The sequence below is a fragment of the Callorhinus ursinus genome, unplaced genomic scaffold (genome assembly GCF_003265705.2).
Source record: "Callorhinus ursinus isolate GAN/ISIS: 27379988/994484 unplaced genomic scaffold, GSC_fseal_2.0 scaffold3, whole genome shotgun sequence".
NCBI classification, from domain to species: Eukaryota; Metazoa; Chordata; class Mammalia; order Carnivora; family Otariidae; genus Callorhinus; species Callorhinus ursinus.
The window spans coordinates 43,818,669-43,836,238 of NW_027397065.1; the positions used below are offsets into that span (position 1 = coordinate 43,818,669).

Genomic DNA, 17,570 nt, shown 5'->3' on the forward strand with positions numbered 1-17,570 from the left:
CCAAACTCATTTCTGCCTCGGGATCTTTGTACTTGCTATTCTGTCCTCTTAGGAAATTCTTCTGCCACTTCGTTGAATAGCTGGCTATTTCTTTTACTTAGATTTCAGCTAAAAACATCACCTCCTCAGAGATGCCTTCCTTAATCACCCAATCAAAAATAGGTCCCACCTAGGTATTGCTCCATCCCCATTTTATTTTCTTCTTGGAACTTTTCACATTCAGAAATTTGCTTTTATTGCTTACTTACTGCCTGAAAACCTCTTTCTGCCTCTGATAAGCACTCAGTTCTTGGTGGACAAACTATTTATCTGTCTTGTTCATTGCTGCTTCTCCATAGAATAATGCCTGGAAGATAGTAGGCTCACAACTTTTTCCTATGATTAAGTGACTTATCTAAGGTTACAAACTGATAAGTGAGGGAGTTGGAGTTCAAACTCAGGACTCTGACCCTAGAATCTGAGCTGTTGACTAATAGGCTGTTTTCTTGCTCCCAATCGTCACATCTGTGTCTCATGGTCTCATTGGTAGAGAGCAGACATGCCTCTTCTGTATGTTTTGGCTCACTGCTACTTAAAATAGCCAGTGGGAACACATAAAAGGAGAACACCTGTTAAATGCCAATGACACCATCAAGAGTCATCAAAGGTATCCTGATCCACAGAGGGAGGACCAAGGTTAAGGTCACGGATGAGCTTTTATGTTGAGCATGTGTCACCGTTCAGGAGACAGAAGCTGAGTTTAGTTTCCAAAGGTCCAAATTAGTTCAGCATACGTATCTGAGGATTTAGAAGTGTCTGCTTTTGTCTTACTGTTAAGCGAAGAGATATTTTTGCCTTGAGCCTTAAAGAGTAGATTAATTCGGTTACTCACTCCCTTTTTCCCACAGTTCCGCTCTGTTACATTCTGTAGGTTCATGCATCCTCCATAATTTTTAATGAGTTATTTGGGATCTTTCAACCAGATAGAAACTAGCAATCAGGCAGGTTTCAGAGACTATCTCATTCCATATCAGTCAAGGATATTTTAAAGGACAAAGTTAATGAAGACCTAACTCCTAACTGCTGCAGACAATTTTTATGTGTTATAATACTTAAAGTGTAGTCAGTCACATAGACCCCAGATATGTGTTCTGGAAGATACCAGCAGAGTCAGGAGAGGATGGAGAGGCCAGAGGCCACTGTGGGTGAGAACTGGATCTGGAGTCTGAAAGTTTCCCTTCAGGCTTACCTCTGCTCTTAATTTGTCCTATGACCTTGAGGATGCCCTTAAACCTCTTGGGCCTCACTTTTCCAAGCCTCAGAAAGAGGTGTTGGACAAATTTGCAGTGTAATAACCACTGAGGACTTCTTTTGTCATTTTCTCTTATGAATCCCATCCATGTGATGACTTATTTTTTGATCCTGACGGCATTTATTAAGATCACGATCCATTTTAAAATTATTTGAAATCATATGAATCCATTAATTCAGAGTTTCTCACATGCATGAGATAACCAGTGTTTCCATGCAGATGATCCGATCCTCTCTCGACAAAGGAAAATTACTGTTTTAGTATGCAGTCTTCCTATGGGTGAATTTAGGGTTCCCTCTCTGCTGTATTGTTCCTATTACTACATTTGAAAACGCTTAGTTGGAAGCTACTAGATTGGCTGATTTCTTGGGTCTTTTGACTGTAATATTCAAAGAGTCTGTAAAGAATGGATCAGCAGACAGGGTAGAGAATGTGGGCTGTGTAGGGTTGAGGGTAAATTTTGATGACATAAAGTCTTTATTTTGTAGAGCAGTTTTAGGTTTACAGAAAAATGAGGGGAAAGTATAACGAGTTCCCAAAGACTCCCTCAATCATTCCCTCCCTCATTTTCCCTATTATTAATATTTTGCATTAGTCTGACACATTCATTAGAATTGATGTGCTGCATTTTTTTTTAAGATTTTATTTATTTATTTATTTGACAGAGAGAGACGCAGTGAGAGAGGGAACACAAGCAGGGGGAGTGGGAGAGGGAGAAGCAGGCTTCCCACCGAGCAGGGAGCCCAACGCAGGGCTCGATCCCAGGACCCTGGGATCATGATCTGAGCTGAAGGCAAATGCTTAAAGACTGAGCCACCCAGGCGCCCCTGATGTGCCATATTGATACATTATTGATAACATAGTATAAAGTTTATAGTTTATACTAGGATTCATTTGTATGTTTTGTATCCTGTGGGTTTGGACAAATGCATGGTGTTATGTATCTACCACTACAGCATCAGATAGAATGGTTTCACTGCCCCTGTGCTCTACCTAGTCATCCCTCCCTTCTCCCTGGCAAACTCCTGGCAACCACTAATCTTTTTGCTCTCTCCAAAGTTTTACCTTTTCCAGAATGTCATACAGTTGGAATCATACAATTAGCACTATACATTTAAAATTCCGTGTCTTTTCCTGACTTGATAGTTCATTTCTTTTTATTGCTGTATAATATTCCTTTCCTTGGATTACCAGTTTGTATATCCATTCACCTATTGAAGGGCATCTTGACTGATGATGCCTTTTATGTAATTGAATTTTTTATTGCTACAATTGTAGATTCACATGTAGTTATATGAAATAATACAGAGTGATCTTGTGCACCCTTTACCCAGTACCTCAATAGTAATGTATTGCAAAACTATAGTACAATATTACATAGTACTATACAATAATCATACAGGATTTGAACATTGATAAATCCACCACCTTATTCAGATTCCTCTAGTTTTACTTGTAGTCATTTACATATGGGTATGTTCTTAGTTCTGTAAAGTTTTATCATGTGCAGGTCTGTGTATCTATCACCACAGTGAAGCTATTGGGCATTGCCATCACCACAAGGATCCTTCCTATCATTTTTTTGTAATAGCCACATCCACCTTCCTTCTGTCCCTAACCCTTGGCAAGTGCTAATCTATCGTCCATTTCTCAAATTTTTAAATTTCACGAATGTTAAGTAAATGGAATTATGCACTGTATTACTTTTCTATGACTTTCATAACAAAATATCACAGATTGAATGGCTTAAAAATGGAAATTTGTTTTCACACAGTTTTGGAGGCTGGAAGTCCAAGATCCAGGTGTCCGTCGGGTTGGTTTTCTCTGAGACCTCTCTGCTTGGCTTATAGATAGCCACCTTCTTACTGTGTCCGCACATGGTCTTTCCTCTTTGCCCGTACACCCTGGTGTCTCTGTGTGTGACCAAGTTTCCTCTTCTTAGGACACCAGTCAGATTGGCTGAAGGCCCACTCTAAGAGCCTTATTTTAACTTAATCATATCTTTAAAGGCCCTGTCTCCAAATACAGGCCTATCTTGAGGTACTGGGGATTAGGTATTCAACATGTAAGTTTGGTGGGGAGTGTGGGGGGAGTGGGGTGGAATGGGGGTGGAAGCCCATACAATCTTTTGGTATTGGCTTTTTTCACTCAGCATAATTCTCTTGAAATTCATCCAGGCATATCAATAGTTTGTTTCTTTTTATTGCTGAATATTATTCCATGGAATGCTGCTCACTGCCTTTCTATTTCATGTACTTCAAGCCAGTGCATTTAATGCCTTATATTAGGGGTCCTGAATTACTGCAGACATAGAATAAGTTAAACCCAGAGATGAGAAAGTCATGTAACGACCAACTTCAGCACCAGTTTCCTTACACTGAGTTACCATATATTAGCTTTTAAAGCCAAATTTATAATTTTATATTCCTTCAAAATTAATTTTATAAAGTAGTTATTTTTTGGAGAGAGGTACTTACTACTAAAATATTCTAAATTTAAATGTTGAAAATATTTTTATGGTCTAATCTTCCTCTTGATTCCATATTTGTTGTAGAAATGTTTAAAAATAGAGATTTCAACTCTTGGTTGCTTTTGTCATAACCCCTTCTTCTATATGAGCTGCTACTTTTGTTAATGTGCTCTTCCACCCACGACTGAATTTAGCAGCTTTTGTCTTTTTGAAAATCTGCTCATGAGACAGAGATTATGGGTCATGAATCTTAGATAATTTAGTTTAGTTGGGACATACAAGGTCTCCTGCCCGATATAAAGAAAAGAGGGACAGCCTGAAGAATGATAGCAGGAAATAGTAACAAATAACAAAACTCCTAGAGAATCCTTCATTCATGTGAAATACTGGGAAAACTAGACTGAATTGATAAGATGTCTAATTTATAGATTTTTTTCAAAGCAGTAAGATTTTGTTTAGTTTCAAGCCTAGAATATAACAGGCTAAGATACCAATGGGTTCTAGAAAGTAAAATTGTAGGGGCGCCTGGGTGGTTCAGTCATTGGACGTCTGCCTTTGGCTCAGGTCATGATCCCAGGGTCCCGGGATTGAGCCCCGCATCGGGCTCCCTGCTCAGCGGGAAGCCTGCTTCTCCCTCTCCCACTCCCTCTGCTTGTGTTCCCTCTCTCGCTGTGTCTCTCTCTCTCTGTCAAATAAATAAATAAAATTAAGAAAAATTATAGAAAGTAAAATTATAGAAACCAGTGAAATTTGCAATTTACATGAGGCCTAAATTACATAATTACATATTGTGAGCACAAAGGTCTTTAAAATTGTACAATTTAATTGTTAGACTGATAAAACAGTGAACACATTAGAGGTAATTTCTGTACCCTTTTATTTAAAGTAACAGTTTATGCGGGGTCCTCTTTATGGCTTCACATGATCAGTCCAATACATTAACTTGAACTTCTTGGTGAGTCTCATCAACCAAGCAACAGCTACAGTCCTACTGCTACTAACATTTGTTGAGTGCTCAGTATGAGCCAGGAACCATGCTGGCCACTTTAAATACTGTAAGCCTCACAGAACCAGGTACTTTTATTAGTATCTCCACTTGACAGGTGGGAGCACGGTGGCTGAGGGTTAAATTAACCTGGCCAAAAATCACATCAACTAGGAAAACTTGGGAGTCAAGAATTATCAACTTTGTGTTGAATTATTTCTAATTCTAAATAGAGGGGGTGAAATTGTAAAAGTAACAACCTTTAGGGATCGCCAGATCCAGGATAAAACATAGGACATTTTGAACCACTGAAATGAGGCAAGAAACCGAAAACGTTAGTGTAAAATCTCCAAAGTCAATGGGTACCTGCAGATTTCTCTTCTGGTTTTTGTTTTTTTTGTTTTTTGTTTTTTGTTTTTTAAATCCCCTCAGGCTGAAAGCCCTTACCTGGAAGGCTGGACCCAGATAGAAGGTACCACGGAACACACTGCGTGTTCATTGGCACATCTATGGATTGCTATGTTAGAAAGCTATGCCCTAAATAGAAAATCGATCCTAGAAAATATAGTGATAAAAAAATACTTGTATATAATCTTAAACATGTCCACTTAGACTAATACCTGTTTCAGGAGATATAGCTTGGACATCCTCATGAATAACTTGGAGCAATTTATTTCAAAACCATTCTATAGCAGCACTGTCCAATAAGACAATCTACAATGAGGAAAATATCCTGTACTGCCCTGTCCAATATAGCAGTCTCTAGCCACATGTGGCTACTAACCACTTGAAATATGGCTATGGAGACTCAGGAACAAGAATTTAAAATTTTACTTAATTAGTTTAAATTTAAATAGCTAGGGGCGCCTGGGTGGCTCAGTTGGTTAAGCGACTGCCTTCGGCTCAGGTCATGATCCTGGAGTCCTGGGATCGAGTCCCGCATCGGGCTCCCTGCTCGGCGGGGGGTCTGCTTCTCCCTCTGACCTTCCTCCTTCTCATGGTCTCTCTCTACCATTCTCTCTCTCTCTCAATAAATAAATAAAAATCTTTAAAAAAAAAAGATGTTTTAAAAATAAATAAATAAATTTAAATAGCTACATGTGTGGTTACTGTCTTGGACAGTACAATTCTAAATAGTAAAGATTTAGTTTAACAGATATCATAAAATTCTAAGTATACCTGTTCCTCATAATCCCTTCATCTCTTTCCTTGGGCAGGAGAGTGAGGAAGGGGATAGGGAGGGAAGTGTTGAGTCCAAATGTAAAATCATTTTCCATGTTTACCTGTCCCAAATTCAAGCTGTGCTTTGTTGACAAAATTTGGGAAGGTTGAAGATTTGGCAGGCCCGTCTGTCCCCTTGCCTGCATGAATGTGTCAGCACCTCATTAATCTTGTGTTAAACTGTAAAGGCCCTTTTCCCTCCCACTATGGGCCTATTTTTTAAAAGACACTTCAGTGCCCCCTTTGCATCTCACAGATTTTTAAAAATTTACAAGTTGCTCTGTGGATTAATTTCAGCATATGTTTTATTTAAATATATCTTGATCATTTCCAAATTGGAATGAGAGAAATTATTTTGGGGAGAGGCAAGTTAAAATGTTTAGTCATGAGTTTCTGTGAGGAACATTAGGTGTTTATTTTCTAGAAATTAAAGGCATGAGGATTCTGTTTTATCTCTCTCCAATTTTAGTGGAACTTTCAAATGAAATGATTCTGTCACACATGTGGTCTTGGTGATCCTTCTATTGTCAAGAAAAAAACACATAGGATGTAGTTTTGTTTTTTTTTTAACTTAACCGTTTTTGTCATTTCTGTTCAGTGTAGGAATTAGATGACAATATCTTTAAACAATATTGAATATTTTAAGCCTAAGCCTGTAGCATTTTGTCTTACAGGTGCATGGTGAATTGTCATTGCTTTTTTTTCCCCTTAAGACAGACATCTAGAATAACAACTTTCTGTATTTCCTGACACTGGAAACAGATACCGTTTGGGATTCCTTTTATAGTTTCTTCAGCTAACGACTCCAGTGACCACTCAATTGTGGTCTCGTAGTAAATCAAAAATTCTTTGAAGGACCCAGCTCTGTTACATAATTGTGTATGTCCCACCTCCCTAACTAAAAAGGAAAGGGAGTTTCTGTTGCCTTAAATAATATGGACTCTCCATTGGCACCTAACACTTTTTGAAAATAAAAGAATAGACCATTTTCTTCTCTTCCTCCTCCTCTTTTTAAATTAACCTACAATTGATGAGGCATACACATAACCTTCCAGCTGTGTCAGATCTGGTTGGTCAATCATGAAGAAAGAGAAAAACCACTTTGCAAACTGCTACTTCAAATGTACTGAGTCCTCCCATGAATGACTTGCCTTAGTTGGAATTTTGGTTTTCACAATGATTGAGGCAAATACCCCGACTCCCAGAATGGACTCTCAGTTGTTTACTTTGTATTTTAATAAAATAGAATTAAAAAAATAAAATCAGGGGAGGATCCAGGGCTGGCCGGGAGTCAAGGAGAAGACCCTGAAAGAGGGCCCTGAAGGAGGACCCCACAGAAGCCCTGCCCTGCAGTCATCCCTGGGAGGCCCTAGGGCAGGATGAGCAAGTGCCTAGTTTCCTGAGTTTCCTGACTTACACATCCAGGTCTGAAAGCCTGTAGGGGCTCCATTTAAGGAGCAGGGCCTCGGGTCTGCAGAAGGCGGGGCTTGGAAGAGAGCGAACAACCAGAAACTAGTAACTAGATCAAGTCAAATCGGATCAGATCAAATGAAATCAACCCCACGACAGTATTCAGAACAGTGCTCCACAGCCTAGAGTTCGTTGCCATCTTTGAGGCCTCAAGAAAGGGACTCCGCTGTGTTTTGTCCTGATGCGTTTAGGCCAAAGACGCCGATGGTGGAACTTTTCAGTATGGCTGACGTTGGTTGGGGCGGGAGGCTACTGAGGAAGGCACTTTGCCAGGCAATTCACAGGCATAGGCCAAGGCCAAGCGTCTTGTCCTCTGCCCAACTGAGGGGACAGAACTGTGGCATTGCACAAGACCCTAGAAGTCGGAGAAAAGGCTTCCTCAGAAACTGGGGCCTCAGTATGTGCCAATCCTTGTAAAACGTTTCACCTCTTCAGAGGCTAATGCCTCTCAAAACCAAGAACAATTAAAGCGAGAGTCTTTTCCAGGCAACTGGGGAATTGAGCAAAATAAATCAGAAATCCTCAGCTTTGGCTCTGGAGGTTCGCCTCATTATGAGAGCAGATCTATTAGCGCTCTTGCCTTTGTCTTTCATTTCTCAAGTGAGGTGATTCTAATTAAATTAATCTGCATGTCAATCTATCGGTGATCAATCAAAGAGCCTGAGGTCTCCCCTATGCTGCAGGGTGCTTGCGGCTGACAGGGGCTGATAATGGAGGAAGAAATAAACTGTCGAGGAAAGTTAATTAGTCAACATAATAGGTGGATTAAACCGGAGCTGGCTGATTGCTGTTTCCCATGTCAAAGCATGAGGTGGGAGCTGAAGCTGCAATTACAGACAATTATTATATTTTGTTGTAAGAGGTCGCATGAATAAACATATCTCTGTGGGTTTCAGTTTTAATCCTCTTCCCCATTTAATATAAGGAGAAGTGTAGGTCATTTCTTCTCATTGTTTTAGTCAAAGTTCTCTGAGAAAACACCTTTGCCCGTGTCCCTGCTGGCAAACTAGATTCAGAGTCAGTTTATGAGATGGCCAGGGTATCTGAATTATAGCTGGGCCATTGCATTTCTTCTTTTTTTGTTTTTGTTTTTTTGGTTGTTGTTGTTTTTTGTTTTGTTTCGTTTTGTTTTTTTGGCTTTGAAACACAGATCTAAGACCCTTAATTAGCAGAGATCTTTTGAAGAGGGATGCTGGTGGTGGTAATGGGGATGGTGTGGGAGCGGGGGAGGGAGGGGAAGGGAGGTTGGTCTGATTAATCGAAGTAAGGTGGGAAAAGAAAAGTACAAGAAACACCAGAAAGACACGCGGGAGAGAAAGCTGCATCCCAGCTCTCACTGAAACCTCTCTTTTTCATTTCTCTATCCTCTTAACCCTGACGCAGTTGGGGGGAAATATTTTAAAGATTCAAAAGATTTTTATTTGCATGATCAACTGTGATATCTGCTTCAGTGTCTAAACTGAAGGGTAATTTAGGTGAAACACAACCACCGTTGTGTAAAAAAATATGCTAATAAAGATCCTCTTGTTAAAATTATGGTTAACAGTGTACCTTCTGCTGTGTAACTATAAACTGTGCAATTTTACTTAAAACTGCATCAAAAGCGTTCCATGCCAAAGACCCACTCATCAATAGCTCCTCTTGTTAGACTTGTACAGCATAAGCACCAGTTATTATGTGAAATAGCTATGCAATTTTCTTCAGCTCCCAGCTGTTATTTATTTAACTTGAGTTTATTACCTTCCATGCTTTTATATTAAAATGTTCATTCATTTCTCTCTTCTGTCTCCAGGTCGTGGTGTCTACGACAGTCAATGTGGATGGCCATGTCCTGGCAGTCTCTGATAACATGTTTGTCCATAATAACTCTAAGCATGGGCGGAGGGCTCGGAGGCTTGACCCCTCGGAAGGTACGCCCTCTTATCTGGAACATGGTAGGCAAATCATTTTCATTGGTTGGCATTGCTACTTTAACTGTGAATCTATTTCGTTTCTTTCTTCCAACTCCACCACATTTTCTACTGTTTCCAATTTCAAATTTGAATGATACTGATAGCAAATATTTAAAGACAGGAAAATATCTTTGAGGTCCAGCCTTTCTTGTTACACAACTCTCTATCCTGGAAATGGCTGATACATCTTTCCTTCAGGTTGAGAGAGAGAGAGAGGGAGACCTGGACCACTGCTTTATTTTAAGCTCCCACTTGACTGAAAAATAAAGGAGGGCCAAAGCAGGGTAACAAATACTATGGTATGTTTTGAGTTTACAACTGACTTGGTTGTATAATGAACTCCATCCTCTTTACAACCCTGCTGGTGTATCTCTATAACTTCATATTAAACTTCATTTGGAGATAAGGTCCAAAGTCTAGGTCAGAGGCATTTTTTGAAGACGAAGCTCAAACTAAATGTCCCTCCTGTGCCTTGTGCATAATCCTCCCTTCATCACCACATGATAGAGCCTGCTTTCTGTAGGTGGATTTTGTTGGGGAGGTTTCACATTTGTCTTGAATTTATGGCTAATCAGTGGTATCTTTGAGAGGACTGGAGGAAACCAGATAAAAATTTGAATCAAGGAAAGTGAATGCCACTCAAAGGAATCAAGGGCTAGATTGAATATACATCTGAATGTTTCTGTACTACATGTATATATAATGTATACATCCTTCCATCTCTCCATCCATCCACCTACCCATCCATCTATTTATCCATCTATACATCATCCATCCATCCATTCATCCATCCATTCACTTTTCATCCATCTGTCTGTCCATCCAGCCATCTATCCATCCTCAATGCACCCATCCATCTATTCATCTTTCATCAATCCATCCTTCCCACTATCCATCCCAGAAACAATGATGGAGACTATACTGGTTACCAATCACCATGCTAGATTTTCTCTTTATCTCCTTCAAATTAAACTCTAAACCCATTTCCCCACTTCACTTTCCAGTTTGCTAGGTCAGCAGGATTCTTTTAAAAACACTACTGCACAAATTACCACCCGATTGCCTGATTTTTCCAAGGGCCATGAGCTGTCCATGATATAATTCATAAGGTAGAAAACTCCCTTCCCTGCCAGCATTCTAATTTAATAAACACACCACTATCATTATTTTTGCCTGATTTTTTTTCTGCACTTAAGGAATACACAAACTGTACTTTTTATTAATTAGCCAGATGTAACACTCTTAGAAAGGATTCTTCACCACATCCAGTTTTACAGTCTTTTTAAAGTAAACCATCATCTTTCAAAAGCTTCTTCTTTATGGTTTCATTAGTGCTGAGATGGATGGATATTACTTTTTTGCAGGAGGCCATTTGAAACACCTGCTCATGATTACATTCCTAGTTCCATTCCTGTACTTAAAATTATTCTGATCCTCACTTTACGGTAATGTTGCCTTTTTAATACCCTTGAAGTCACTTAAGGCATTGTATTACTAGACGTATTTAGGGGGAAAAAGGGGAAAAACTAGGTAAATACTCAGTGAGCACAATATGGAAAGCTGTGGTTTAAAAACTGAAGACTTGTTTTCCACTGTGGCTGGTTAATTACAATGGTTACTGTCCTGTCCAAGGACAGACTTGACTGTCAGTTTGAAATCTACCAGTCATGGGTTCACAGTTTCAAAATGGGCTCCGAGGGCAGACACAGCCAGCTCCCATTCCTGCCTTTGGGAAGGCAGTGACAGACCACATGACATCATGCAAATCATACCTCCACCAAAAAACAAAACAAAACAAAACAAAACAAAACAAAAAAACCAAAACCCAACACAAACCAACAGAAACAACCTGCCAGAAACATCTAGAGTCTGGAGGTCAGGAACATATTATTTTGCATTATAATGTGGAGGAAAGAATCATGAAGTAGGAGCCAGGAAACCTAAATTCAATTTTTAGTTTCACCTCTGGCCTTTATGTGACCTTGGACAAGTCACCTTACCTTTTGGGATCCTTAGTCTTCTTGGTAAAAGGAAGGTGATGATCTGTAGGGGGGATAAAAAAGACTGTGTGCCTTGAGTGGGGGCAGGCCAAGTACATAGGGGAAGTGGGCTGGGTGGAGACTGCTGAAGAAGGGCAAGTACATGTTCTGCTGTCCAGCAGCCCAGACAGTTGTGGCCCAGGGGACTGAGAGCCCAGTGGGGACAGATGTTCTAGTTTGGCAAAAATTAAAACTCCTAATTTTTAACTGTTGGTAACTAATTATAAAACTTTTAAACCCTCTGAAGTGAGGAAGGGGAAATGTCACTTAGGAAGAATACAGCCATAGGCTAACAGTTAGCGATCTCTAGACCAAAACGCCTCTAGGCTTCCTCCCAACTCAAATATTCTTGCTTCTGTGTGTACATATTACTATTTCAATTGAGATATCATATTATTCTGAGTTTTGGAGACAATATTTTATTCCTCTTCTCCAGTTTACCAGTCCACAAGTGGCCATGTGATTATTAACATATTGTTCAAGAAAATGAAGACATTTCACTGTTCAGAAATGGTTAAGCATCTTTGGGGGTCTGTATATGTCCTATCTTCTTTAGCTAGGGGACTTCGCTGTCACCAGTGCCTTACTTTATTTCTCTTCAGAAGAATAAGAGGGTAGATACCTTGAGGTTCCTTGTAATGACAATACATGGAAATCTGCTTCTCTGCAGAATGAATCAACCAACCACACAAAACCACCCACTCATTTAGACACTTCAAGCTGATACATAAATATCTACTCAGCAAAGGGTGACTATTGGGCTCTTTCATTGGGAGATGTGTGGGAGTGGACTTAGATGCTAATACATGTTGATTTGAGGATATGGTAAAGCTTTATCTTGCCATTGAAAAATCCTGTTTGAACCTGCCCTGTTTAAGACTTCCAGAACCAAGCCCCTACGCCTCAGCAGCTCCCCTCCTTCACCCCCACCTCAGACAGCTACTACACAGTGAAACTGCTAGGTATTTTCACCTTGGAGGTGACCTGTAGGAGCCTTCGTTTTTCCTCATTCTGGGCTTTTTACCATCTCATTTACAGGTAGCAGGAATTATTTTGAGCAACTCTGCACATCTCTATTTATATCCTGCTTGTCAGACAGTTGGAGGAAAGTTCCCTTTTGTAGTTCATCTTTCTGCACTTCAGTAGAAAAAGAGACCATGCTTTACATTCATGCAGTCCTCCCTGTGTGACCCATGGACTTCCAAACCTCCGTGCTCAAATAACAGCCCCTGTATTTCAAGTAGGAGAGTTGACAAAGGCAAATTTATTTCATAGACTCTTGCATGGTCCAAAGAGGGTGAATCCTGGCATCCTGTAGCTCATGGTAATTGCTCTCCCCCATTTTTTTCTTCATTCATAAATACTGAGATTTTCTTTGGCTGAATATTTATGGGAGAGTTTAGGCTAGTGAGGTTTCATCTTTAAGCAAGCAATAGCTGTATGGAAGATGTACACTGTGGAGAGAGGTAGTATCAGAAGGTGACTACTCTCAGGCTTTCAATTTTTGAAAAGCATAGGCTTGGGGGCAGAGATGCAGAATCGTCCCCACCCACGGTAATGTACAGCCCTAGCTTGTTCGTCTGCCCTGTCTTCCCATCACTTGGGCAAATTCCTGGGGATCGTATGCTGGGGGTCTTTAAAGGCCTGGGAGTGTTGATATTGTTATTATTGTTCTCTTGAGTTCCAGGTTGTGTTTACTTGAATTTAAAGCATCAGTTTCTCTATTTTTCCCCCCTGTGGCAAAATGCGGTGCCCTCACAAAGCTATAGTGCAGGGACCCTGTCAGCTTGCATGCGCTAACACTTTATTATCTAATGATCTAATATGCAACAAGGCAAAGTGCCGGCGCTCATCATTCTGACATAGAATGCCGGGAGAAGTGACTAAATTACTTTATGTACCATTAGCGCTGGCAGCTATGGTGAACTCACCGGCAGCATTTATGCAAATGTCTGTGAATACGCTCTAGTGGCTTTTGTCAGGAAGCCTTCTGACAAGCAGTTTAAATGCTCATTTTTTTTAGGGGACATTTTTTTTTTTTTTTTGGCATGCCTGTGTTTTATCCCTTCCCCTCTTCTCCCTCCCTCCACTCTTTCCCCTTTTTGGGCCCTTGGAGGATGTGCCTCCTCCATGATCACTGGGAAATCTGAGTGGGTCACAGAGTTCAGCTGGTCATCAGTAGGTACTCTTTTTGGTTTTAAGTCCCCAACTGGTGTTTGTCATCCTTAGGTTCTTTTTTAAAAATTGGTATGAATTCGTGCAATCATCATGTTTCTTGGAAAAATCAGTTTTTAGATGGTGAACACTTCAACGTTCCTGAGTTCCAACCTGAGGTCCTACTTACTTTCTTGGCTCAAATATAGATGTTTTACAGCACCCCTCCTTTTTAAAATTGGGAAACAAGTGAAATTTTGTTTTTGTGGGTATCAGGCACAAATGGATTAAATTTCCTTTCAAAGTAGTGATACAGACAAAGATGTGAAGTATAAATGTGCCAGGATCCCAAAATAAAACAAATCTAAACAAAAGTGGGGTTTGGTCAAGCCAAAAATACTTGGTAGAGTAGAGTGTGGTAATAGAATCACTGGGCCCATCTCCTAGCTGTAATTACAGAGTCAGAGAAGTAGAATCAGATTTTCCCCACCACCAGTTAGTTCTGACCTCTCCATTGTAGTGTCCCCTTCCAGCTGTCCCTGACAATATGGTGTTATTCTTGCTCTTTAGCATTTGACCTTCTTTAATCCTTTTGCTCCAGAAACAAGCAGTTTTTGCTTCTGTTGGTTGCCCCCCGGGTATCCAACCCCATTGACTCCCTGTGCCCAGCTGCACTTAAATTTGTTGTTTCACGGACATGTGGAGAAAGACGATTCAGGCTTGGGAAGATTACTCCAAATTGACAGACAGCATGGAGCTTCCAATAGAAAGGAGAGGCCCCCTTCTTCTCCCTTCTGTGTAATGAGGTCCTAAGAAGTGGCCAGTAAATATCAGTTGGATCTAATAGAGGGAGGATCAGGCTGTCTGACAGAAGAGCTGGATTTCCTACCTGACTCTGACATGAACTGGCTGTGTAACTCTGGGCGGGTTACTTTGCTTCCATGGCCTCAGTTTGGTATGTGTTCAATGAGAGTTGGGTTGGGTCATTTCTAGGCCTCCTTTTAACATGCGCAATTTTTGGTACTCTGAACTGAAACCATTGACATGTACCTCCCCTTGTCTGGAGGTGCCTTTGGAGAAACAGGGCTTCAGGAGAACTAAGAAATGCACTGGCTGTTTCTAGTATAGTCCTTTCTTTGGCTCTCCAGCCAAGGAATAAGGTATCAGTAAGGTGGACTTCAGACAATTCCTTCCTTCCTTCATTGGTCCTAAGGATCCAGTACATGCCAGACACCAAGCTAGGGTACAGTAGCACAAGGCAGATGCATTCCCTGTCCTCACAGAATTTATGATGTAAATAGAGAATAGAGATATTAAACACAACTTACAACCAACTCATGGGACTTATGTGTAAAAGGGGGACCAGAAAAGGAGCAAGGAGGAGTGAGGTATCAGGGAAGCCTTCCTTGAGGAAATCACGTTTATGCCAAAACCTAAGAGCTGAGTAAATTTTCACCAGGTAAAAGGGACAGAAACAAATTTCCGGGAAGAGGGGACAGTGTATGCAAAGGCTGTTTTGCTTAGGTAAGTTCAAGGAACCCAAAGGAGACTGGGATGACTCCTTTTGCTCCCAGTCACTGGGCGGATGGCAGCAGTTGAGGCCAGGATGGCTGCTGAGCGCCAGATTATGCAGGCCCACGTGAGACGCTCAGGCCTTGGTCGGTGGCAAATGTGAAATGGTGTGGGGGGCCAAGCGGGGCTTTGATGAACTCATTTTTAATTACATGGACTTCTAGTGTGTCATGAAAGCCCAGGGCAAGATCACTCTGAGTTGCTTATAACTTTGCTCTTCCCTGCCGGTCCTTGGAAGCTCACCAGGGAGTTGGCTGTGCCTGGGAGCGGTCCCCCCGGTCACTCCTCATTCTATCAATAGTGCAAATGTTCAAAATGGGAAGAAAGTCAAACATTTTGAGAGTTCTTTTTCCAGATGGTTTTGGCTTATTGATTTACTTTTTGCATAAGTAGCTTAGCAAGAGTTTACCTATTGACTTCTTTTGAACTTGTAGAGACTTTCTTAAGGCCTTTTAGAATGGAGGACTGCATGTGGCCTATGAAAGGTATATTATTTGTCTAACCCCAACAAACTCAAATTGGGTGAGTGAGTGGAAACTAAACAACAAAGAGAAACATACCATCCTAGATTTCTCTCGCCTCTCCCACTATGGTGACAACTCATGCCACATGAAGAGCCATTTGAAGTATGGAAGGTCATCCAATACAGCCTCTCATTTTCCAGAGAAGGAAACTGACATCTAGTGATGGGATGTAATCTTCTTACATTCACATAGTTTCTGTCAAACTCCATTTAGTCCTCTTTGCCTGTGGTATGCTGGTGGGCAAGTGTGAATTTCAGGGGGTGCGCAGCTTTATGGTTGCTGGGTCACACAAAAAGTTGGAGGGCTTGGGTCCCACCCCGATGCCTTTCCAGTTCAGGTTGGCCTAGGCTTGCAGCAGTCCCTCTGGGATTCCGAAGATCATGAGAGGAATGTCTGGAACATCTCTCCAGCTTCTTGACAAAAATGCACTTTCAAAACACAAGGGCCAAGGATGAACGATGCAGAGCTTTACACTTAGACAGTGGCCCTTCATGTGACTGGTTTTGGTGCAAAACTCCAGCCAGGCCCACTTGGGCAGGAGCATTTTGGTGAAGGGTCCAGGTTACCATAGATAAATACTGATGTCATGCTTTGTTACTTAGAGTGGCACATTACATCTTATCAATTGATTTTCCTATTTGAAAAAGCAAGACAGATGAAAGGACAGAACATTAGAGCTAAGAGTATCCAGATGTGTCATAGAAATAGAGCAGAGAGGCACCAGATTTTCAAGCATCAAATCAGGTCTTTTTCTTTGAGCAGTGGGGAAGTTGTCTTTTGTCTTCCCTTGCAATAAAAAAGGACATGGCAAGAAGTGAAGATAATGAATAAAGACATAAGTGAAGACCGATTTTCAGTGTATACCCAGAGTAATCCATAGAGTGGGTAACACCAGAAATCCTAATGTTGGGGACTCGATAGCTAGCAAGTTCTCAGTGTCAGGGGGATAAAGAGTTCAGGAGCCACGGGTCACTGCGAAGCAGGTGATCTGTGTTATCCTTATTTGAATCTGACACCACCCACGGCACTCTTGGCAAAGTAGAAATAGTGCTCAGACTTCACTGCCCTGCTTAGTGGTGACCAGGCCAGGTGGTAAAGTCTAGCAGTATTATTACTGCTCTTGTTGCTATTTGGGGGCTATTATCAGCTAACATTTATGGCACGTTACTCTGTGCCAGTACTGTGGTAATTATTTTACCTACATCATAAAATCCTTCAACAAATCTGATGAGCTATAATGATTTTTATTCCCATTTTACAGAAGAGAAAACTGGGATTTAGAAAGGCTCAGTGACTTACCCAAAGTCACAAAACTAATTAGAATCAGACCCAGGACTCGACCCCTCGTCTACCTAACCACATAGCTGTGAGTAATAATAGTACGAAGAATAATGACAGTAACCCTCTCTGAGCCCTTACTATGTCAGGCACGTAGTGCTAGAGGCACCCCTTGTGAAGGTAAGGAAACTGAGAGTGAAGAGAAGTTAAACAACTTGCCCAGAGTTGCACAGCAAATGAGTAGTGTATCTAGGAGTCAACCCAGAAAGTCTGACTTTGGAGTCTGTACTTTCAACTACTTGCTCTATATATTATGCTAAAACTCTTTCCACCTCTTATTCCACTGTTCTTACTTTTTCTCTGTACAAGGAAGGCAGTTATGCTGGTATCTTAAATAGACCTTTCAAAAGTTAGCCCAGAGCATATCTTTTTTTTTTTCTTTTTTAATGGCATACTGTGTGTATGTTTCCCTTATAGCTTATTTTCCTTCAATAACCTATTTTTCCCGTGGCTGTACCACATTCTGCTAGTCAAATAAAAAAACATGGATTTTATTTGATGACTGGTATGTTTTCTGTGGGGTTGGCAAGATAAGAAGGAGGCTGGTAATATTT

General features: G+C 40.8%; 1 protein-coding gene across 4 annotated transcripts in view; it reads left to right on the forward strand.

Annotated features, from left to right (window-relative positions):
• EBF1 (EBF transcription factor 1) overlaps positions 1-17,570 on the forward strand; it is a 393,384-nt gene that overhangs the window by 258,103 nt on the left and 117,711 nt on the right. For 2 of the 4 annotated variants that reach the window (XM_025867126.2, XM_025867125.2), the window contains exon 8: positions 9,230-9,371. In XM_025867126.2, the coding sequence (XP_025722911.1) occupies positions 9,230-9,371 (142 nt within the window). The remainder of the gene's footprint in view (positions 1-9,229; positions 9,372-17,570) is intronic. The other 2 variants (XM_073890484.1, XM_025867124.2) reach the window with 1 other exon arrangement.